Source organism: Phoxinus phoxinus (genome assembly GCF_949152265.1).
Source record: "Phoxinus phoxinus genome assembly, chromosome: 25".
Taxonomy (NCBI): domain Eukaryota; kingdom Metazoa; phylum Chordata; class Actinopteri; order Cypriniformes; family Leuciscidae; genus Phoxinus; species Phoxinus phoxinus.
This window is the reverse complement of record NC_136900.1, coordinates 24,793,415-24,818,422: the sequence shown is the minus strand read 5'-3', so window position 1 is coordinate 24,818,422 and position 25,008 is coordinate 24,793,415. Positions and strand designations below refer to the sequence as shown.

General features: G+C 36.3%; 1 protein-coding gene and 1 long non-coding RNA gene across 2 annotated transcripts in view; one reads left to right on the top strand and one right to left on the bottom strand.

Annotated features, from left to right (window-relative positions):
- Positions 1 to 8,074: 8,074 nt before the first annotated feature.
- Positions 8,075 to 25,008, bottom strand: part of nell2a (neural EGFL like 2a) — a 113,243-nt gene continuing 96,309 nt past the window's right edge. The window contains exons 16-20 of the mRNA XM_079603335.1: positions 20,473 to 20,613; positions 20,202 to 20,395; positions 17,480 to 17,656; positions 11,497 to 11,721; positions 8,075 to 8,645 (exon numbers count right to left, since the gene is read on the bottom strand). Of these exons, the coding sequence (XP_079459461.1) occupies positions 8,604 to 8,645; positions 11,497 to 11,721; positions 17,480 to 17,656; positions 20,202 to 20,395; positions 20,473 to 20,613 (779 nt within the window). The 3' untranslated portion in view covers positions 8,075 to 8,603. The remainder of the gene's footprint in view (positions 8,646 to 11,496; positions 11,722 to 17,479; positions 17,657 to 20,201; positions 20,396 to 20,472; positions 20,614 to 25,008) is intronic.
- LOC306993506 lies at positions 15,161 to 20,211 on the top strand. Its single transcript, XR_013796462.1, has 3 exons — positions 15,161 to 15,392; positions 17,483 to 17,671; positions 20,095 to 20,211. It is a non-coding gene; the product is annotated as an uncharacterized lncRNA (long non-coding RNA).

The following is a 25,008-nucleotide window of genomic DNA, read 5'->3' as shown; positions in this document are numbered from 1 at the left end:
GCTTCAGTTTCCGGCGGATGGATTACCCGCTTGCAGTTAATTGGAACGAAAGTCTAATGCGAAATCTAGTGTATACATTTCTATGCACCAGTCTGCGTACACGTCACACAGAAGGAAGCGCGCGCGCCCTCAGATCACTTGGTCGTGGCTGTGACAGAGACAGAGCTGTTTTCTTTCGTTTTGAATTGTTTTGTTTAAAAGTAGGCTACACATTTCAAGCTTTCTATGTTTCTCAGGTCTGTGAGGCATGTAGCTTATACACTGAGTTTCGTTAATTTCCAGTTCATGCGCATTGCCTCCGCTCCGTGTCCTGATGTCTGCTATTACTTCTTATTTATAAAATTCAGACAATTGGTTATAAAACATCATTTAAAATTAAGATAAAATTAATACAAAACGAAATTCAATTTAAAGAAAGGCTTTATAGCTACAGTAAGAAACTATGAAGTGGTCATAATGTCTGCCTCTGTCTACCGACATATTGCACAACGTATGATCTTAGGCTACTATGCTTTTCACTTATCATATAATCAACATTGATGAAATAATATATAAATATATATAAAATTGTGAAGCTGATGTGCTAGACGAAATTGAATTGTTTTGTGGTAACGCGTTTGCCATGCAGGCTACAGGCTATCGGCTTTTTGACAGCTTCGGCTGTTGTCCTTGTGTTAAGGCAAGCCGCCAAAGGCAATACAAATTTGAAAGTAGTGTGTCTATACTGTGATTGGCTAAACTGATTTTATTTCGGGTGCGGGTCGGGTCTCGGTTCTATTTTAAGCGGGTCGGGTCGGGTTGCGGATTTTAATTGGTGCTGCTGTCGGAAAACGGGTCGGGTGCGGTTTTAAGCACTGCGGAAAATACTCGACCTATGAATTTACACATGATTTGCATATTAATAACTCCACATAGACACATAAACAACATTAAAAGCTGGATTTCCACCCCAGGGGGACTTTAAGACATGCAGGTCATAACTTTAAAGGAACAGTCGACCCAAAAATGAAAGGGATTTACACCTCATGTTTTTCTAAACCTGTTTTCTACAGAACACAAAAGAAGATATTTTTTGAAGAATGTTGGGAAGCAAAACAACATTCGACACCATTGAAGAAATGTTCAATACAAATAAATTTGGTCACACATTCCTCTCTCAGTCAGGCCAAATGTTCTGCGTGCTTGATGCTAATTGAATTATGTAAGTCACTTTGAAATAAGTCGCGGCATGTTTTAGACGAGGAACAAAAGGCAACTTATATTCTGGAAAATACAATCAGGTCAGGCTAGTTCTTAAAACACAATTTTAAGATAATGGCTGTGTTTACGCAACTGGTCCATGGTCTAATCCAGGAAAACACACGAGAATACACTCTCAAACATATGTAAATGGACCTTTTTTGCTGCGGTTTAACAGAACAGTCTCTATAACCAGGTGGTATGTAATAAATAATGTGTAATACTATAATTTACTGGTGTACGATTATCAACTGAGTGGATCATTTACCATGTTTTACACCCCTGCCTCTGCAAGCATTGCCTAAACAGGGTTTTTTTTTGTCATGTAATATAGGAACTTCGACTTACTAAAGCATTTACTTGTTAAAATTCATAAAAAACTGAATGTTTATCATTAACTAGTAACTACATACAAGTTGAATGTCTGACTTGATGTGTCATTCTGTATTTTCTCAGGTTTGAAATGGACTTTGAATCACAGCATTGATATTGAATGGGGGCGGGGCTTAGTGCTGTCACTCAAATGACGAGTGACATCTGCAGCCAATGGGATTCTTCTGAGGTGCTCAAACACTATCCTGACATCATCACTGCGCGGAGGTTAATAGCTAGCAGAAACCGTAATATCAGCTCCCCGTAGGTCGTAGCATCTGTCGACCTGGGCTTTTCTCTCTGATAGTAAATTGGTCATTTAGGAGCCAGCTGGAATCAGGCCGGTGCATGCTGGGATTCCTCAGTGCCGACGCTGGCCGAGCGCCACGTCCAGAGAGAAGCACGCTGGGCACATATGGCACCAGAGCCAGACCTGTCCCGAACACTGGAGGCGACCCGACACTGTGGTTCTGCGGTCCGGCGCCGACACCGGAGACATTAGGGAGATCAGAACGAGTCCTTTAGTTGAACACAGACCCCCAAATATGATCGACCCACTTTATACTGTGGAAAAGTAATATTATAAATGTATGACAAATATTATTTGGAAAATATTTCATTTCTATTAAGTTTGGTGTCTTCTTCAAAAAAGTTTTACATTTATTTGTCAATGGAATGAATGTACTATCTTTTAGTTTGATAATGTTTTTATTTTATATATATTTTTATACTAAATTGTATTTACGCTGTATTTAAATTCATTCACTTTTTGAGCATAGACCTGAAAATTAAATTTCCAACTTAAACTTAGACTAAATCTTGAATGCTTTAGAGCGACAGACTTAAATTTGATTAATTTTCAAAGACGACACATGGCGGATTATTGCTGAAGTGAAAAATGTTTAAAAAAAAGTAACTTAAAAAAAGTAACAGAATTTTACGTTTTTTTTTTTTTTTAATGAAAAATGCACAAAAATTTTTTTATATGAAATATATATTTTCAAAATCACGTTTTACTCTAAAACGGCAAGAAAACCAAAGCCATAAATCTAAACAAGTTGTGTTCCAAAGTTGAGGTTGATATCTCAGTAAACGAGCGAGTAGTATGAAGCTGCAGACTCGGAGCCTGCCGCATCTACAGTCCCCGCACCCAGAGTCCCGCATTCTCAGTCCCCTCGTTTTTCGAGACAGCGCCACCTATCAAATTGGATCGGATAAACACATAAACACGTGAAGAACCGAAACGTGAGTATCGTCAATTTTATTCAATGATTTCTTTTTTTAATCAAACTAGCCTACTTTATAGCTCATCGATACACCAATATATGAACAGTCTATTTAATATTTGTAATGATAGTTTGTAACAAAATTTGAGCCGTTAACATGTTTTTTCGCCTTTTTCCCTAACGTTAGCCTTTAACCATGGACTTATTGTAGACAAGCCATTGTAAAAAAATAGTTGACATTAAAGTTGACCAATTAAATACATTATATGTGTTAATATCAAATAATGTCATCATTAATTATTTAATCAGATTTACCTTTTTTTAATTATCGGAACTTTTCTCCTAAAACTATTGAATTAATTAATGCCAGAGTAGTTATTTTACTTTATATAATTTATGTAGACTACTTAAATTAGTTCTTATAAAACGTAAAGTATTCAAATGGATCAATATTAATTTTACTGTGATATGAAGTTGTTGCCAGCCATTCACAACTCATAGGTTACAGTTGCCTAATAATCAAATTTGCTATGCCTTCACTATGTATTAACCAGTCTATGGTATTAACATGTGAGTTAGAATGTGTCATTTGGTCTTTTTTTGAGGGTTCCTTGTTTTAATTTGTATTTACTGAAATTTGACTGTATGGGCTCTGTGGGGTGGTCTTACATTTTTAATTTGAGTTTGACTCTCTTTTTTTTGCTTTTTGAAAGATCATAAGACTGTGTGTGACAGTGCAATTGTATGCTGTTGTATTCCAGGGTACACCGTACATCGATGCGGTCGCCCCTGCCGAACCCAGCAACATTACCATTGCTTGTATTGCCAGTCCACAATTTTAAGAAAGCCAGATTTATAAATGGAGGTTTTTTGAATGCAATTGAAGACACAAATAAAGTCACTAACACAATTCTTTTTTCCTTTTTTTTTGCTTTGTCCTGTTTACAGCAAGATGACAGTGATTAAGGTGATCGTTAAATAAAGTACAGAATTGTTTATTATTGGTGTTTTGTCTATTATTTGAGTTTTGCTTCACATGCAAAATATCAAAAAACAGGTTTTGTAATGTTAGCATGGTATAATGTTAATTAGACCATTATATGTTGAACTGAAAGAAAAAATGGAATTTGAAACATTGTACAAAAACAAACTAAAACATTGTAGCAATATAATATCACATCATATTTTTCAGATGATAGTTAAATCTGTATTTGTATCTGTTACATCAGTAATTTCCTTTCAATTACACCCACGCTCAAAAAATAAATACTGGGTAATTAGTTAGTTTGAGAACACAATGATTTTTTTTTTTTTTTTTGGTACATGCATCAAGCAGGGAACGCAAATATTTATTTGGATAACTTTAAATTAAAAGAGACCGTAATCTTGCATTCCAATGTTTTCAATGGCATTTGGATAAGGGTGTTATACGATCTTCCGAACAGCAGGAGGCGCTGTCTCGAAAAACGAGGGGACTGAGAATGCGGGACTCTGGGTGCGGGGACTGTAGATGCAGCAGGCTCCGAGTCTGCAGCTTGATAATGTTGAAACGAGCTGTCAGTGAGATGTTGTTCGGCTGCAGTACCGAACGCTTCCACTAGAGGAAACTCTCTCATTCACTTCCAATGCGCTCATTTTTTACGCGACTATTTTTTGCAGGACCATTTAATCTTTTCGAATCATGTACACGATTTTTTTGTGTGTGTTATGTTTACATAGCAAGTGCCCAAACCTGTACGTAAAAAAAAAAAAAACGTAAAAATCGAGGGGTGATTGTGTTCCGCAGAATAAATTTAGCATTGATTAAATGTTGAATAAATCTCCATTTTCGTCTGACCGCGGCTGAGCAGCACAGCATCTCTTCAGTGCTCGTGTTGTGTTGCGGCCCCGACTCAAACTCGACTCATGCATGCACACTTGATCACTCCCCGTCCTGAAGCCTGAGCGCATGATCCACAGAATCGGCGCTATCAGCAGATCTGACCCGAGAGGGAAGCACTGCGGTCAAGAGTTTGTACTGAGAAACGAGCAGTGCATGAAGGTAATCCACCGTGGAAAATAGCAACGTGATTGATTGTGTTTTGTGGAGGAATTGAATTGCGTGTCACAAAATCTGTTCACGTCACGCAGTAAAACTGAATTAGCTGACTTGTTTTCTTGGCAGATTGGTAAACCATAATTGAATAATCAAACCCAAACCTTCAGTTTCATTAGGCAGGGAATCGAGCGGACAGAAGAAGTACAAACCTGCTTAGTATTGATGTCCGTCAGTGCAGCGGCTGGGGAAGAGATATTACATCTGTATTTATGTTTCTACACTGCAAAAAATGATGTTCTTCCTTTAGTATTTATGTCTTTGTTTTCCAGTAAATTCTTAAATCAAGATACATTTATTTGAGATGCTAAATTAGTCTTGTTTTATTATATTTATATATATATATATTAGGGCTGTTAAAAGATTAATCGTGATTAATCGCATCCAAAATAAAAGTTTGTGTTTCCATAATATATGTGTGTACTGTGTATAATTATTTATATATATAAAAACACACACAATCATGTATATTTTTAAGAAAAATTGGATATATTTATATATAAAATATTTATATATTATATAAATGTATATACAGTATATAAATGCAAATTTTTCTTAAATATATACATGAATGTGTGTGTATTTATACGTAATAATTATACACAGTACACACATATATTATGTAAACACAAACTTTATTTTGGATGCGATTAATCGCGATTAATCTTTTGACAGCCTTAATATATATCAACATTTTTTTTAATTATACTTAAAACAAGAAAAATAATCTCAATTCAAAGGAAAAACAAGATTATTTTTCTGACTTCATTGTCAGGTATTTGTTTTAAGCATAAATTCACTTCTTTTTTTTTGTGTTTTTTCACTTAATATTAGATATGCACCGATACAAAATTTCTCGGCCGATATTTGATTATTCAGAATGAAAAAAAAATGTCTCCCAAATAATTCTTCAAACTATACAGAGAACCCTCTCCTTTGTTACACTATAATATTATATTTAATAGGTTAAAATGACCAACAGAGTTATTATATTAAACTGCTATTTATTTCCAGATATAATATTTACACTCAAATAAAATCTGAAATGTTTGTATACAACAGTTTTCATTAGCATTATTAAATACTGAGGAAAAACATGATTTTTTGCAGTCTGATGGTTGAATTGTGTTGACCCGCTGGAGGACAGACGCTACACCAGCCCACCGATGACCTCTGGCGACCTCTGATGACCTCTGACCCCTGGAAGCCGGCGTTCAGGAGCGGTCTAACCCGCCACAGGTGAACATACATCTGCAACCCAGTGCTTCTTATAAAACACACATAATGACTTCAGTTTATGCACATAAGCGTCTAATAAACGCTCCAGCTTCAGGATCTCCTGTATTCTGTGAAGCGTACGGTAGATGTGTTCATCGCTGCGACGAGGAGAACCGCATGTAGTCGAGGTCAAGGAACTGAATCTTCCTCTCGAGGTGGACGTCTTTGGCTTCAGGTTGAGGTCATAACCTTCATAAACATTCGTTTTATATGATTGCTTTTACTATTGCTGACATACTGTTATATTTATATGTTCATCTGGCGGAAAAAGTAAGAGTGCAATGATATTGTTCAGAATATCATCTTATAATACTCTAACTGGACTGTTTATATCATCACAAAATGTGAAATATTATCACAGCTCTATATACAAAGTAGGAAGTGTGTGTGTGTATAGTGTGTGTGTGTGTGTATATATAATGTGTGTGTGTGTGTGTGTGTATATATATATATAGTGTGTGTGTGCGTGTGTGTGTGTGCGTGTGTGTGTGTGTATTATTCAATGACAAATACATTGTCAAAATATAACACACTTGTCGCCACCTACTGGTGTAACGGTGTAATTTATACAATCGTTATCTAAAGCGACACTTGGTGATTTGCTCTATTTTTATCGCCAAACTAAACTTATATCCCAGTACATATGTGATCATTTAAATAATGCTTCATACTGTATATCTATACATGACAACGGCTTTCTCCGGCTGAACGTTCGCTGTGATTGTAAAGATAGACACCGAATCGCCGTATTTAGTGACGAGAACGCGATCTTTTAACAAATAATCGTGCAACTCTAACTCACATAAAGCAATATATACTTTATAGCACATTGATTGCTGCAAAATGTGAATTATATTATCACAACTTTATATAAAGATGGATATTTAGTAAATCCAGCTTTGTCCACACAGTATACTGAATATTGTATAGCAAATATGTTTGTTTATTAAAACAAGGAGTGCAAAAAAGCGTTGCGCGGGTGTAAAGTCCGTATCCCGCTGCTCTTTACATGTGGGAATAATTCAATAATAAAATATAATAAATAATAAAATAGATAATACAAAAAATATTAAGCCAAGGCACTCGAGAGTTTAAAATAATGTATATAAAAGCATGTAAAGCTCAGGCATCGACAGTAGTGCAATATATACAATTCAATACAATAGATGTTTACAGTAAAGTATATAAATATGCAAAACAAATATATGTTTGTGTGTAATAATGATGAAATAAAGGCTTTTTATACATGTACTTAAACTCTTGAGTGGCTTGATACATTTTTATGTTGGTTTATAGCAAATGAGCAGTGATTCAGACACAAGTATTCACAACTTTAACTATTCAGTCAGACATTTTTGGAACGACAAAACTTTTCTTTAAATATTTATGAAACATTAGCAAAAAAAAAGTGATTATAATTTTATAATTTGAGTTTTTAGCCATTAGCAGTTTGAGTTTGTGAAGCGGAGCTGTTTTTCCGAAGCGACTGATATATCTGTGTCACTTTCACACAGGGACCTGAAGGAGAGCAGGCCTGTTTCCCGGACGACCCCGTCACCTGATGAATATTCATGAGCTCGCTGGAGACGCTGCTGAATATTCATGCCGTATTCTAAACGTACAGGAAGAGGAAGCATTTGGGTTCTGGAATCCGTTGGCGTTTGCGGGACGGTCAAGCGTGAATGCTGGGATATTTAAGCGGCGTGAGAGATTGGAGATGATAATGATGCTTCAGGTGGCGGAGAAGGTCACTATTTAATTAGCGCACTCGCTGATCACCGCGTGCGGCGGCTTTAGCTGAGCGACACATTCGGGAAACGTAACGCGCCGCTGGGGGAATGAAAGGTCAACGCATCCATAAATGGAAATGGAGATATTTTATTCACCGTAAGACAAGAACAAGCCATATAATCATTTAAAATCTAGACAGAAAACAGACACAGAAAGCTATGGAGACCCTAAAGGGACATTTGCCAAAAAAAAAAAACACAAACTTTCACGTGCTCATAAGTTTTCTCGTGCGCACGTGAAAGTCTGTTTTTTGTTTTGTTTTGTTTTTTGTTGCAAATGTCCCTTTAGGGTCTCCGTAGAAAGCTAATCGAAAAAGAAACACAAAATAGCGTCGAACTTCCATATCCAGGCAAAAGAGAGATACGATAAGATTTACTCACTAGCTAAAGTTTCTACAATCCTGTGATCGTCAAAGATAAAAATGAAAGAATGTTTTATTCTTTAAACATCCAGTGTGGTCATGCCGGTGCTCGCGTGTCGCTCTCGTCGTGGGTCTATAGTCCTTGATTGTGCAGAATGGCCTCCTCCGCTCTGGTGTCACACACCGGGCGTATTTGGCATAACTCCGGGAGGGTGTGTGAGACTGTACAGTGTGTGAGCCACTAAAGACACATGGGGTCCACTGAGCAACAGATGTGTCCGTTCTGGAGAAGACACGAGGAAGAATACGTCACACACTGCACACTGCACACACACACACACACACACACACACACACACACTGCACACACACACACACACACACACACACACACACACACACACTGCACACACACACACACACACACACACTGCACATACACACACACACTGCACATACACACACACACTGCACATACACACACACACACACTGCACACACACACACACACACACACACACTGTACATACACACACACACTGCACGCACACACGCACACACACACACTGCACATACACACACACTGCACACACACACACACACACACACACTGCACATACACACACACACTGCACATACACACACACTGCACATACACACACACACTGCACATACACACACACACTGCACATACACACACACACACACACTGCACACACACACACACACACACACACACACACACACACACACTGTACATACACACACACACTGCACGCACACACACACACACACACACTGCACATACACACACACTGCACACACACACACTGCACATACACACACACACACACACACTGCACATACACACACACACTGCACATACACACACACACACACACTGGATGGATATACACACACACACTGCACACACACACACACACTGCACACACACACACACACTGCACACACACACTGCGCACACACACACACACACTGCACACACACACACACTGCACACACACACACTGCACATACACACACACTGCACATACACACACACTGCACATACACACACACTGCACATACACACACACTGCACACACACACTGCGCGCACACACACACACACACACACACACACACACACTGCACATACACACACACTGCACATACACACATGAATCAGACTGTGTGTGTGCATTTGATCATCTAATTGAGTGTTGTTGATTTTTAAATAATAATATAAAAGTATAACACTTTACAATAAGCTTCATTAGTTAACTACATTAGTTAGCATGAACTAATAATGAACTGCACTAGCACATTAAAGGAGAACTCCGGTCAATTTTAACATTGAGCTCAATTTTTAGTAAATTTGGAGTGCTGTCAATACAGAGAACAACGACAAAAATCGGTGTTGCCTACACCGTGTTATCCTCTTTTTAACATTTGCACTCTATTGACTTGAATGGGTCTAATTTTAAACCTGCTTTTATTTCTCTTATCATCCTTGATGTGTCATACAAGTGCCCAGCCATGTTGAGTGATTCCTTCAGAGTGAACACGGTGAATCTGACTGCAGGAGATGTGAAAGATATGAATAAAAATGATGTTATATCAGCCAGCGCAAATACCTGTGTTTACTTCCTGTTTTCGGTCGAAGTCCAAAGTAGTCGATTGTCGAGTTCACGCGCGTGATCATAACTAAACCTACGCGTGTGAACTCGACAATCGACTACTTTGGACTTCGACCGAAAACAGGAAGTAAATACAGGTCTGTGCGCTGGCTGATATAACATCATTTTTATAAATACAGTAACAAGCGTATCGCTAATAACTAGTTCATGTTAATTAAAATAATAACTAATGTTAACTAATGAACCTTATTGTAAAGTGTTCCCAGTATATGTTTTTTATTGCATTTTTTTACCTGAACGCCACAAAGAATCTGACAAATGATTAAATCTGTTTACTTTGCTTGTTGGTTTGTTTAGACTCAAGCAAATGATGGTTTAATTAGACAATCACACGGAGAGATCCTGAATAGACTAAACTAAACACATAATTTACTTCATTCATGGGTTCTGACTACATGTTAATTACTGCGGTCTATTTAAAAATCTTTTTGAATGAATTATTTGAAAAGAGGTTTGAATGGTTCAGTGGCTGGAGTTTGTTTAGAGTCGAGCAAACGATTGTTCAATCAGACGAACACACACACACACACACACACACACACACACACACACACACACACACAGAAAGAGACGAACAAAAACAATCAGACTCAATCACGCCGAGACAAACAGACAAAAGCAAACAATCATGCAAAACAGTTTGTGTGATACACTTATTTGTGTTGTGTTGTCTGTTTAATTGTATTTGTCTGTTTCTGTAAACTGTCATCTAAGTGTGTCTGTGTGTTTTTTTTCATTTCATTTTATTTGAACCCACAATGAATCTAATGCACAGAAAAACACCATTCAGAGGAAATCTGATTAAATCTGTTTGGTTTGTTTGTTCAGAGTCGAGCAAACGATCACACAACGACACACACAAGCAGACAATCATGTTTGTTTGATCACCAAACTTTTGTGCTTATTTGTGTAGTTGTAATTGTTTTGTTTGTATGTACAGTCAAACCAAACTTTATCCAGACTCCTTCAACACTCCTCACATTATCAGTTTATTCGCTATAGTTTAGAAAACGGTGATAAAACATGAGCAGAACTCAGTTGATATCTGACAGGTTTTGTCCGTCCTTCTGTTAGACTGTCTCACACACACACACACACACACACACACACACACACACACACACACACACACACACACACACACACACACACTTCTGTTAGGCTGTCCCAATCAGTTTTAATCCCAAATTTGTATAAATCTTACACTGTATGAAGAATATTGGTGTATAATATATCACAGTTTACTTTATTTTGCTCTCCTCACTTACAGAAATGAACTATAGTGTCCTGAACACACTAGTGAAAAAATATAAAAAATGATATCTGGTGTCTGAATAATTATGGTTTGACTGTACATCCCTGTCTCTTAGTTTGTATATTTGATCGTGTGTGTGTGTGTGTGTGTGTGTGTGTGTGTGTGTGTGTGTGTGTGTACCTTGCACTGGCACAGTGTGCACTCCGTGCCGTGCTTGACCCAGGACGAGCCGCTGAAGCGCGTGATCCCGTGTTCGTCCTCGCAGGTCTTGGTGATGTCGCTGCGGACGGCGTGAGCCTGGCACGGGTCCGACACACAGCGCGCGCAACACTCGCCCTCGGGAACCAGCGTGAACTCGCAGTCCGCCGGCGGGCAGGACAGAGGCCAGCAGTCCACTTCCCCCTGCTGAACACACAACACAACTTCACCCGCTGAACAACAACACAACTTCACCCGCTGAACACACAACACAACTACACTTCACTCTCCTGAACAACACAACTTCACCCGCTGAACACAACAACACAACTTCACCCGCTGAACACAACAACACAACACAACTTCACCCGCTGAACACAACAACACAACTTCACCCGCTGAACACAACAACACAACTTCACCCGCTGAACACAACAACACAACACAACTTCACCCGCTGAACACAACAACACAACTTCACCCGCTGAACACAACAACACAACACAACTTCACCCGCTGAACACAACTACACTTCACCCGCTGAACACAACAACACAACACGACACTTCACCCGCTGAACACAACAACACAACACGACACTTCACCCGCTGAACACAACAACACAACACGACACTTCCCCCTGCTGAACAACAACACAACACTTCACCCGCTGAACAACACAACACAACACAACTTCACCCGCTGAACACACAACACAACACTGCTGAACAACACAACAACACAACTTCACCCGCTGAACACACAACACAACACTGCTGAACAACACAACAACACAACTTCACCCGCTGAACACACAACACAACACTGCTGAACACACAACACAACACTGCTGAACAACACAACAACACAACTTCACCCGCTGAACACACAACACAACACTGCTGAACAACACAACACAACACTGCTGAACAACACAACAACACAACTTCACTCTCCTGAACACAACAACACAACTACACTTCACCCGCTGAACACAACAGAGAAAGCAACAATACGACAGTGAAGGAACTGAAGCAACGGTCCGGGATCAAACCCTACATGCACCTGGTTGGTAAGATTATTAAAGGGGTGGTTGATTATGATTTGACTTTTCTAACTGTAGTTAGTGTGTAATGTTGCTGTTTGATCATAAACAACATCTGCAAAGTTAAAGGTTTAACATTAAAGGCAGAACAGTTTCTGTCATTTTAGTGTGTGTGTGTGTGTCTGTGTGTGTGTGAGGTAATCGCAGCTGCTAACACACACAAGCTCTTGAAACCCCGCCCTCTACAGCGGCTCATTTGCATTTAAAGGGCCAGGCACAAAACCGTGCGTTTTTGCAAACCCTCAAAAAGTGACACTTTAACATGCAATATACAAATATCTGTGGGGTATTTTGTGCTAAATCTGCACACACACACTCTGTGGACATCAGAGACTTAATTTACATCTTGTGAAAATAGCATTTTACCCCCCCCCCCCTTCTGCTCACCAAGGTTGTGTTTATTTGATCAAAAATACTGTAAAAAAATTGAAATATTATTAGAATTTAAAATGACAGTTTTCTATGTGAATATATCTAGTAAAATGTAATTTATTCCTGTGATCAAAACTGAGTTTTCAGCATCATTACTCCAGTCTCCAGTGTCACATGATCCTCCAGAAATCAGTATAATATGATGATTTCAATGTTGAAAACAATTCATATTTTCGTGGAAACTGATACATTTTTATTTTTCAGGATTCTTTGATAAATAGAAAGTTAATTTAAAATAGAATCTTTTGTAACATTTTAAATGTATTTTCTTCCTCTTCATCAATTTAATGAATGCTTGAATAAAAGTTAACTTTTTTTTTACAGAGCCCAAACCTTTGACTGGTAATGTATTATTATTATTATTAAATTGTAATTTCTAAGATTTTAATAATTTCTGTGATTTTTTGTTGTTGTTTCCCCCAGGTGTAGAAATCAAAATTGCAATATGATTTTTTAAATAATAATAATATGATAATATTAATATTAATAATATTTTTTGGATTATAATCCAAATTATTTTATAAATGAAAACATTTAATTCGAGATGTTTTACCTAATACACAGTATATTATCTCTATAAAGAAATCTAGAAATCTTCAATCAATATTTTGGGTTTTCCCTGATGAGAAAGACTGTAAATTATATAATGCGTATATGTGCTGAAAGTAAATTTTCTTTCTTTTTTTCATGAGGCAAAAAAACACAAAACTAAAATATAGATGTCATGGGTCTTTAACAAATGATCCAAAATGTTACCTTCACATTGAGATGCACGATAGGACAGCAGGCATATGCATACGCAGGTGCTCTGCAATATTGTGCGTAAGTAAGAATAATGTCAGATAGTGAGATGTAATCGAGTTGACATTTAAAGCGTTCCTCACGCCACAAATAATAACAGTCAAACACTCATCCGGCGGCTGGAAACAATATCACTTCTGCTATATTGCATGGATTTCTGCGCGCGGGTCTCTGTTGGTTCACCAGCTATCAATAACAGCAGAGCACTGACTCCCCAATACTTCCTCACGCACAGGTCATATATTTCAGGTCTGGCTGAGCAGAGATTTGGCCGAGCGTTTTCATAACACACACGAGGAGCTCTGACAGCCGTGCGAGAGGCATGAGTCTTTTTGAAGTCTTTCCCTCGAATTCTGATTGTGTTTTGATCTCCTGCGGTCCGGTTGCTTATCACCGCTGGAAGGGGAAAACCTGTTTACCCGAGCTATTGACCAGAGCTCTGAGTTTATTGCAGCATCTGCATTTTTCTTGCATGGAATGTAATATATTTTCCAGGATGCATATTTATCAGCCTGTAGTTGTGCTGGCAGAACGTTGCACTCTATATACTGCTTACTATACAGCGATGGACATTTCAAACTATGGTATGCTATACTGTTGCCACATGACCTCATTATTACATCAGCATTGTCCAGGAAATACCACTTGTTTATATGGTTTTGTTTAAAAATTATTTTATAAAAAAAAAAATAGGATTAAACATGCAAAATTGCTGTATTTAATTTACATTGATTTATACAATTTTGTACACAAATAGAATAATAATAACAACAATAATTCAGTTTATAATAATAATAATACTTATTATTAAGCATTGGCATTGTCTAAGATTGTAATACTTTATGTGATTTTTTTTTTCCAGGCCTGGAAATCAAAATTGTAACAATAATTGTGTACAACATTTTTTATAAATCCATGTAAATGTTTAATCCTATTTTGTGTAAAATAATATATATATATATATATATATATAATGTATGAAGGTTTTATTAAATCTAAAATACTAAATTATTATATATATAGATATATTTTTTAGATCTTTTAATATAGCAACTAAATCAACCAATTTAATAATTATTTTAAGGTCACATTTTCAATAATATAAGTTAATGATGTTTTTATTATTATTATTAATATTATTATTATTGCTGGTGTTATGAGCATCAGCATTTCAAAGATTTAAAAATGTAATATAATTTTCCATGCCTACTGTAAATGCCCCTGATGTTTCTCTCTGTATTTTCCTCTGCTTCTTCTCCATGTGTGTGTGTGTGTGTGAGAGAATGAAGCGCTGTGATGCTACGGTCGCTGTAACGGCCCCTCGGAGCGCCAGTGTTAATGAGAGCCAGTGTTAATGAGCGCATGCTTGATCAACGAGTCTCGTCTCCGCCCACCGCACAGATGATTTGTGGGAAAAGAGTGGAGCGGGAGGGGGTCACAACAAGCTGCTTTCTTCCACGAAACCCCCTCATGAATGCAAATACGACATTAGCATTTGACGAGCATATGGCTGGAGGAGGAGAGGTGTTTCGAACACTCGGTAGGGAGCGTCGAGATTCATACCGCATACGAGCAGCTCCGAGTCCATCAAGCTGCGTTTATTTGTTATTCTTTGATTATCATTGAGTTTGTGATGTTTGGAAAGATACTAGGGGTCTCAAACTCGAATTACCTGGGAGCCGCTAACTCATGTTCTCCATCGGGGGCCAAAAATAGGTGTTTTTGCAACCACAAATATGATCTATATACAGTTATTATTGCATTTAGTGCTTTAAAGTCAACATGAGCTGTTTCACATTTAGATTTATCGCATAAAACACTGGATGGAAACACACTCAATTGAGACGGATAATTTCCGATAAGAAGACATAGTTACGCATAAACTACAATGGAAATGTGTTTACCGAAAAAATCCCTCAAAACCTCATGTGACTTTGCCCCAGCGGAGGCTGTGATTGGATAACTGGAGTAACCAGTGGGCCAATGGCGTCGCAGCATCTCAAATGTTGTTTTGGTTTTTCTGAAACGGCAGAGTCAAAGTGTGTGATCAGAATGATTTGGTTTAATTCCCTCCAGAAGCGTCTCACACACGAGTGTGTTCCCGAACACCAGCATCCGAACGCAAGAGAACATGACAGCGTTTATAGTGTTTCGTCTGACGCTCTGAGACACACTCATTTTTGATGGAGGGAAAGAGTCTGATTGCAGAAACGTAACTTTTTTATAACTGATATTTTGTGCTAGTTTCCCAGGAAGTGACGATTTGTTCTCTTGGACACATCCGATGGAAACGTTGCTTTATTCAAAAATGTTACAATGTTAAGTTCGCAACTTTGGATAAAAACAAAGCTAATGACTATTTCAGGGTTAATAAAGTTAATGAGAAAGTCTCTCCCACTCCCTTATAAGGAATTCATCAAGTCCCTCCCACTCATGAGGAAATCATCAGAGTCTGGAAGCCCCTCCCACTCCCTCATGAGGAAAATCATCAGAGTCTGAAAACCCCGCCCACTTCCTTATAAGGAAAATCATCAGAGTCTGAAATCCCCGCCCACACCCATATAAGGAAAATCGTCAGAGCCTGAAAGCCCCGCCCACACCCATATAAGGAAAATCATCAGAGCCTGAAAGCCCCGCCCACACCCATATAAGGAAAAGCACCAGTCTGAAATCCCCGCCCACACCCATATAAGGAAAATCATCTGAGCCTGAAAGCCCCGCCCACTCCCTTATAAGGAAAATCATCACAGCCTGAAAGCCCCGCCCACACCCATATAAGGAAAATCATCAGAGCCTGAAAGCCCCGCCCAATCCCCTTATAAGGAAAATCATCTGAGCCTGAAAGCCCCGCCCACTTCCTTATAAGGAAAATCATCAGAGTCTGAAATCCCCGCCCACACCCATATAAGGAAAATCGTCAGAGCCTGAAAGCCCCGCCCACACCCATATAAGGAAAATCATCAGAGCCTGAAAGCCCCGCCCACACCCATATAAGGAAAAGCACCAGTCTGAAATCCCCGCCCACACCCATATAAGGAAAATCATCTGAGCCTGAAAGCCCCGCCCACTCCCTTATAAGGAAAATCATCTGAGCCTGAAAGCCCCGCCCACTCCCTTATAAGGAAAATCATCAGAGCCTGAAAGCCCCGTCCACACCCATATAAGGAAAATCATCAGAGCCTGAAAGCCCCGCCCACACCCATATAAGGAAAATCATCAGAGCCTGAAAGCCCCGCCCAATCCCCTTATCAGAAAAATCATCAGAGCCTGAAAGCCCCGCCCACACCCATATTAGGAAAATCATCAGAGCCTGAAAGCCCCGCCCACTCCCTTATAAAAGAAAATCATCAGAGCCTGAAAGCCCCGCCCACACCCATATTAGGAAAATCACTAACTTATAAGGAAATCGGTGTCAGTCGAGTGCATGAAGTGTCTAACATTCCACACTTTGTTTTTTCGGTTAATTAAGTGCATCATCCAAGTATCCAAGTGCCCTTCTTCTATTTGTAATTTTCAGTGAACACTATTATTTTTCTTATTTTCCCTACCCACACTATTTATACTACAAAACGGCATAGATTAGACATAGACACACACCAGAATGTAAGTGTGAGCTGTGTTCCTCACCAGACACTGGCAGCGCTGGCAGCTCTCGATCCAGGTGTCTCCGCTGGAGTACGTCAGCAGTCCGTTCTGGTGGAGACACTGGGACGTCAGGCGCGGGTCGCACTCCGGACAGCAGAACAGATCCAGCGTGGGATTGTCACAATCGCACACCATCCGTCTGCACATGACCCGACCAGACTGCAGGACACACAGGTGAAACACATGTCAGGGACACCACAGCCATTCCAGCAAATGAGCTTCTGAAAGCAGAGATCAACTGTACCGTTTTGTGTATTAAAATTGAAATTATACCATATTTAAAAAACAACACAAAATTATTCAAACATTAACATTTTAGATGCTATAATAACACTGTAACTACACTTTTTTCCTTTTTTAAATAAATGAATGGTTAACCAAATATGTTCAACATAGATTTGCAAATATATTCAATAAATAAGACACTAGGCCGTGTGATATAGATATTTTACTACAGTTGATATTGGAAATACTTTTCTAGGTGATTTTATTTAAAGTAAAGTTATTTTCTTGTGTCCTTGCATATTAATAAGTAAGTACATATTTAGAAATAAGTTTTTTTTTTTAAAGATTTCTATACAGTATATGACCACACATATATATACCGTATATTTTTACATGTAAAAATGTTACAATTATTTTTATAAAAAATATTTTATGTATATATTTAGTTTAATGTTTTTTTTATATTTACTCATTGTATTATCTATATATATAGTTTTTATTAATTGTTTGTATTTATTTTAATATTTTCCTTATATTTACACATCACATTTTAATAGATTGATGTTTTAATAGACATTATGCCACAAATGCTGTTGATAAACTTTTCAAAGCCTGTTCTTGTGACCTTGTGAATCTCAAAATGTGATATTAAATCTATAATATTAAATCTAGAGTGTATTGTAACAACAAGAGCTTGTTATGAAAGCATAGATGAAAGTAAACAAAGAATTTACCGCTTAAATGTCAGCATCATACGACTTCAGAAGACTTCTTCAAGAAGCCGCAGCGAGTAAAGCAAATACCCTTGATAACTCTGTGACACGGAGCAGAGAAAGTCTCATGTTCAGTCGAGCGGCCAGAACCTAATTTTGAATGACAGCTCTCCCTCTTCCACGTCAATTAAACGCTATCGGCTGATTAAGACTGATTCGCTCACTCTGTCCTTCACCATGAGCGTGATAATTGGTAGATTGATTATTTAATATCTGAAAAGCCATCGTGCTCGTCGCCTCCTCCAGATGCAAGAAAACATTTCAATTAAATACTTAATTACCGACTGTGACCAGCCAAATTGATGGAGGTCAATCGCTTAAATGAAAATGTGACTCCTCAAGCGCTTCCGATCAAAACAGCAGCACAAAACTGAGGAGCAGTTTGTGCTAAACTCATTATTTATTATGGATCATTTTTCTTTTTTTAAATCCAACGTAACTAAGTATGTTGCCATTTACTTGAGTATATATTTAAGAAAAAAGATAACTCGAAAAATTTCAATATCGTGCAAAAGGTTTCAGTAATTTAAAAGGTGAAACTAATATATTATATAGACTCATTACATGCAAAGTGAGATATTTCAAGCCTTTATTTGTTATAATTTTGATGATTATGGCTTACAGCTTATGAAAACCCCAAATTCAAAATTTGTTTAGGTGAATTAAACTAGTATTTTGTTTAGTTCTTTTCTGGTATCATTAATTGTATCATGTGAAAATTACCACAGAATTTAAAAGAAGTATTTTGTTATAATATTGATAAAATACTTTATATATAACATTATAATTATATTATTATATTTAACTAATATTTTATAAATAATTGCAATTCAATCTTTACAGATTGTGGTAATATTTGTTGTACTGTCTTATAGTTATCTAAAGCTAAAATCATATAAAACATTTTTGTTTATTGAAATAAAATAAACATTAACTGAAATAAAATAAAATATAAAAAAAAATATTTCATAATATTCTTTTATGATTTTCAATCAGTTTAACTTGATGTGCTAGAATAACAAAAAAACTAGTCTTTTTAAAAAACAAATACAAATTATGAAATTACAAAAACTTTAAATTAAAATAAAAAATATTCGAAATATTTATTAAAACTTTAATAGATTTTACTATGGTTGACTTGAAACAAAGATCACTGAAGATTTTTATGTAAGTTAAGTTATTTTCAGGTATCCTTGCATGTATCAAGTGGAAAATTACCAGGAAACTTAACAGATATATGTTTATGATTTATCAATTTTTATGATTAAATATATTAAGTGGCTTTAAGTACTATGTACTTACATTGAAAAGTAAGTACAATGTACTTATTGTGTTCATGTTGTATTGTAAATCGCTTTTGCTGCTATTGAGGTGTGATACAGGTAAGGTTACAAATGTAATTACATAAATTAATTACAGGTATTTTCAAAATATAAGTATAATATAAAAACATGCATGTACACAATAAGCCCATTGTATCAAATTATTAATTTCAATGTTAGTACATAGTAGTTAAAGCCACTTAATTTAAAGTGGGACCCATTAGCTCATGTATATATTTGATCATGTGACCTTATGCATCTGCCCTTCACATCTCAGGATGACACAGTGAAGCCCTAGTGATTTATCGTGACGCTCTGTCCAGTTAAACCTTCACCCTGACCTCAAAGATGACAGCTTACCCATAATGCATCACTCTCACTGACCTGACACGAGCAAACAGAGCATCTGTCATTGTCCAGGACCCAGATCTGCCCGTTGTGCTTGACCTTGGTGTCGTGGATGCAGTCGCCGGTGCAGTTGTGCCCGTGTGGACAGCGGCAGTCGTATCCGCCGTCCAGGTTGAAACACACGGTGTCGTTGGCGCAGGTGCTGCGACCCGTCCGACACTCGTTGATATCTGTCGGAGGAGGTGAGACTGTGTTTAAACACACACAGTGTTTGAGAAGTGTGTGTATGTGTGTGTTTGGACTGTACCTTTGCAGGACTCTCCATTTGCAGTGAAAACCTCGTTATCATGGTAACCCTCGCGACACTCGCAGTGATACCAACCAGGTAAATTCACACAGGTGGCGTGTGTGTCACACTGCACCAAACCCTCCGAGCACTCATCTATATCTGAACACACACACACACGAGTCATTATCTCGTGCACTGCCTACATGGACAGCATTTTAATGCATGTTTCTGCAACATTCTGCCAAATTCTAATGCAGTACAGCATGCATTCCTTCACAGAATGCAATTCGAATGACATGGCAACTAAAAATAGTCGCATTTAAAATGCATGCATTTTAACACTAACTTTATGCAGTGTAAGTCACTTGATAAGCGCCTGGCAAATGCGTAAATGTTGATGTAACACTAAACTAGATTGGAATCAGTTGTAAGTCACAGCAAAGAGTTGTTGTTTATGAAAAACGTCCCCAATTAGACATTTAAATAGTTAATTATACACTGTAAAAAATTATGGTGATTTTAACGGTAAAAGGTAAAAAATGCTACAGTGAAAAACTGTTAATTGGTTAACAGAAAGTTTCCTTACTATATACGGTAAATAACTGTGATCGATCTAATGGTACATTTAATGTAATTTTACTGTAACATACCTTTAAATGTACAGTTATTGAAAGTGAAAAAGAACAACTCATTGTATAATTTACAGTGAAAAATCGTAAATTGACATTCCCACAATTCCCTGCGTGACACTTCACATTTGATGTATTTTTGTTGAAATAACGGTTTCTTCATAGTTTTCAGTTTTTTTATTTTAAATGAATGTTTATTGCATTTTTAAAATTGCATGTGTGTTACCATGATGGTGTTTAGTGTGTGTGTGAATGACACTGTGCAGCTTCTATATATTAGTATTAACTTTCTTGTGGAAAAGCTGCTTGTGATGAGCTTTGATTGATCATGTGACTCTCATCACTGCTGTGATTGGTGGTTGTCAGTGTATGGAACAAAACAGATATTAATACTTCAATAGTTTGGTAAATTAACTTTATATCAGATAATAAAATACAGTTTATTACTGTAAATTGAAAATTAAGTCTGTAAAACCTAAAATGTTGCTACCGTATTTTATACGGTAAATTTCTGGCAACCACAGCTGCAGGTATTTTACCGTAAATTTAACAGATTTTTTTGTTTACAGTGTATTATATTATTATATAAAATCTACCTGTAAATAATATAAATGTGTGAATGAATGTAAATGTTAATGTAACATCAAACTATGTTGCAATCAGTTGTATGACTAAATGCACCAAATTAGTCATTTAAATAGTTAATTAAATTATATTATTATATAAAATCTATCTGTATATAATATAAATGTATGAATGAATGTAAATGTTAATGTAACATCAAACTATGTTGCAATCAGTTGTACGACAGAGTTGTAAAATGCACCAAATTAGTAATTTAAATAGTTAATTAAATTGTATTAAGTATATATATATATATATATATATATATATATATATATATATATGAATCATATATTTTTTTCAAAACTGAAACATGTGTTTACCAATTTAAAAATAATTTTATTTATATAACTTCTAATTGTGTATAATATATGATAAACAATTATATATATATATATATATATATATATATATATATATATCTTTTTTTAATTAATGTATTTACACATCATGGCAACATTTGTTTTACTGCTTTTATGCTAATTTTAATTTAAGAAAATGACAGTAGATTTAACAGTAATATATTTAAAACAAAAGACTATTATAGTAACGAGAATCTAATGAGAATCATCAGTGAGAGAAATGAGTAAGTAAATGGGAAAAGTGGTGGAGAATGCGGGCACAACTCATAATGGCCCTAAAAATAGACTTTATTTTCTTTTACACAAAATCAGTCTTGTTTTGTTTTCTTATGATTCTGGGATGAAATATGACCTGGACATGTTTTCATTCCCCCACACACACCAGCATCTGAATCCAATCCCATCTTCAGACAAATGGCTTTTGCAATTCAGACATAATGAGTCAAATGATATTAAATTAGACGGCAGTGGGCGACATTAAAGCGATTATTACTCAGACGGTCATGGAGAAAGAGACGCGGGGAAGATTTTCTCAATGATTAAACACTCACAGAAGAGATGAGACACTGTTCTGATTAAAGCTGATCATTATGAAAATGATTCTTTACACATGGAGTCATCAGCGGCCAATCACAGCGCGACCTCACTGCAGTCAGGTGATCATTGGGAGGTTAACGGGGTTTCTGGGAGTTTTCAGAGACCAGATTGAAGGATAATTAGATGAAACTGATATTGCTTAAACGTGACCCATCCTCTGATTATTTTTGTGTTGGCGGCGAAGTTGAGTAATATCAGAGATGGATGAAGGGAAACCCGTTGAACAATGAAATTCTGGTTGTTTTGTCATTGAGTCTTGTGTAGAATAGTTTATATGCTTTAAAAACACGTCAATATTAATTTGTGTCTTTATTAGTGATTATTAGCAGTGTTTAATTGACTCGGAACAATGACAGTGAAGGGCGAATGGCATCGTTTGGTTTTTCTATTGTGGGCGATGAAAGATTTATAAATACATGTGTAAATTTCCATGTTGTGAGTTTATATGTTTAGGAATTAAGATTATATTGTTGTTGTTTTTACAATATTATATTTTTATATGATATTATTTATTATATTATATATGAATATAATATTATTTATAATTTAATATTATATAATTATACATTTGCACATATTAAGTTTCTTATTTGTTTTTTCTTTCATATATTTTAGATTTTCTATTTTTGTACTTTTATTAATTTTGTTATTAGTATTATTATATATTTTATTTAAATTTATATGTGCTTTTATACGCTAAAATAGATTAGATTGTATTAAAAAATAAAATATATTTATTTGATATGTATAATATTACAAATTAATATATTATTTGTAATACATTATTATTATACATGAATTTATATGTGCTTTTATATTGTAATATTTTAACAATTTCATGAATAATATTTAATATGATATAGATTACATTTCAATAAAAAAATGTATATATGATTTAATTATTCTATTATGTTTAATAGTATATATTAATATATTAGTATTTATAAAACATTAATATGATTTATTTTTATACTTTTTATTATGAATTTTATATTATTATATAATATTAATAATTATTTTTAATAGTATTATATTATATTATAACTATTTTAATATTTTAACAATAGCTTTAAAAAGTTTGGTTGGCAAAAGACATTTGGTTGCATCCTGAATTCTCAGGAACATTAATGTGAATCTGACGATAAATGGAAAGTTTTGTCCATCAACCCAAAACTCTGTCTGCAGTTTTTCCCCTCGTCACACACACACACACGCACACACACACGCACACACACACACACACACACCGGCAGAGACGAGCAGAGAATAGATGAGCGAATCTCTTTCGCAGGCGCGTGTGTTTTCTGCAGAAGCGTTTGCAGTTAGCAGAACAGACTGCCTTTGAAATTGAAAAGCCGTCTGGCCGTTCAGTGAAGAAAAGAAAGAGTTGAGTGGGGAATCAGTGTGGGATGCTTGTGTTTTATTGTGTCCTATTTATATCTGAATAGATGTTGCTAAATATATATACGCAATATAACAGGCAATTTATTGCGTAAAAGGGAAAAGCATTATATTCTCTGATTGATTCTTTTATATTTTTAAATATAATTTCTTGTATTTTCTGCCAGACTGATGGAAGAATCAAAGGTATTCTCCTAAAGTCATGAACGAAGCATTAGGAAGTCCGATTAATTTTTATAAATCGGTTCATTTGAACACATACTTTTTGTTTTTTTGATGTACAAAATAATATTTAGTTTTGCATGGCTGTTCATACCGGGTTTTTTTTCATCAGTTTTTTATTTAATAAATAAGTGTGTGTTTTTTTCATTTAAGAATGTTTTTCGCTTTAATATAGTCTTTGTATTGTAGTTAACTACTATTTTAAAAGAGAGGCTTGTACATTTCGAGTGACACTACAGTTTAGAACTAGACTGTAAAAAAATATTATTGGAGCACATTTTAAATTTTTTGAAGTTTTACATATTTCATTTTTTTTCAGTGTAGTGTCACCAGCACTGATCTTGAATTTCACAAGCTAACGGCAGATGGTTTAATGTCTCTGTTGCAGGTAATCCTGTTTTACTCGACCGCTCAAGAAGAACGCAATAAAACTGATGCATGTCAAAGAGAGAGAGAGAGAGAGAGAGAGAGAACAGGTGAAAATATACAGAAGGACACGAGGATCTTCTCATAGAGGACGAACATGTCGCATCCACACATATCAGATAATGTGTGTGTGTGTGTGTGTTTGACTGTGCGAGTTTGTGTGTGTGGGTGTGTTTCTGAGTGTTTGTGTTTGTGTGACTGTGTGTGAGTGCGCTTGTGAGTGTATGTGTGTGTGTGTGTGTGTGTGTGTGGTGTGTGTGTGTGTGTGTGTGCGAGTGTGAGTTTGTGTGTGT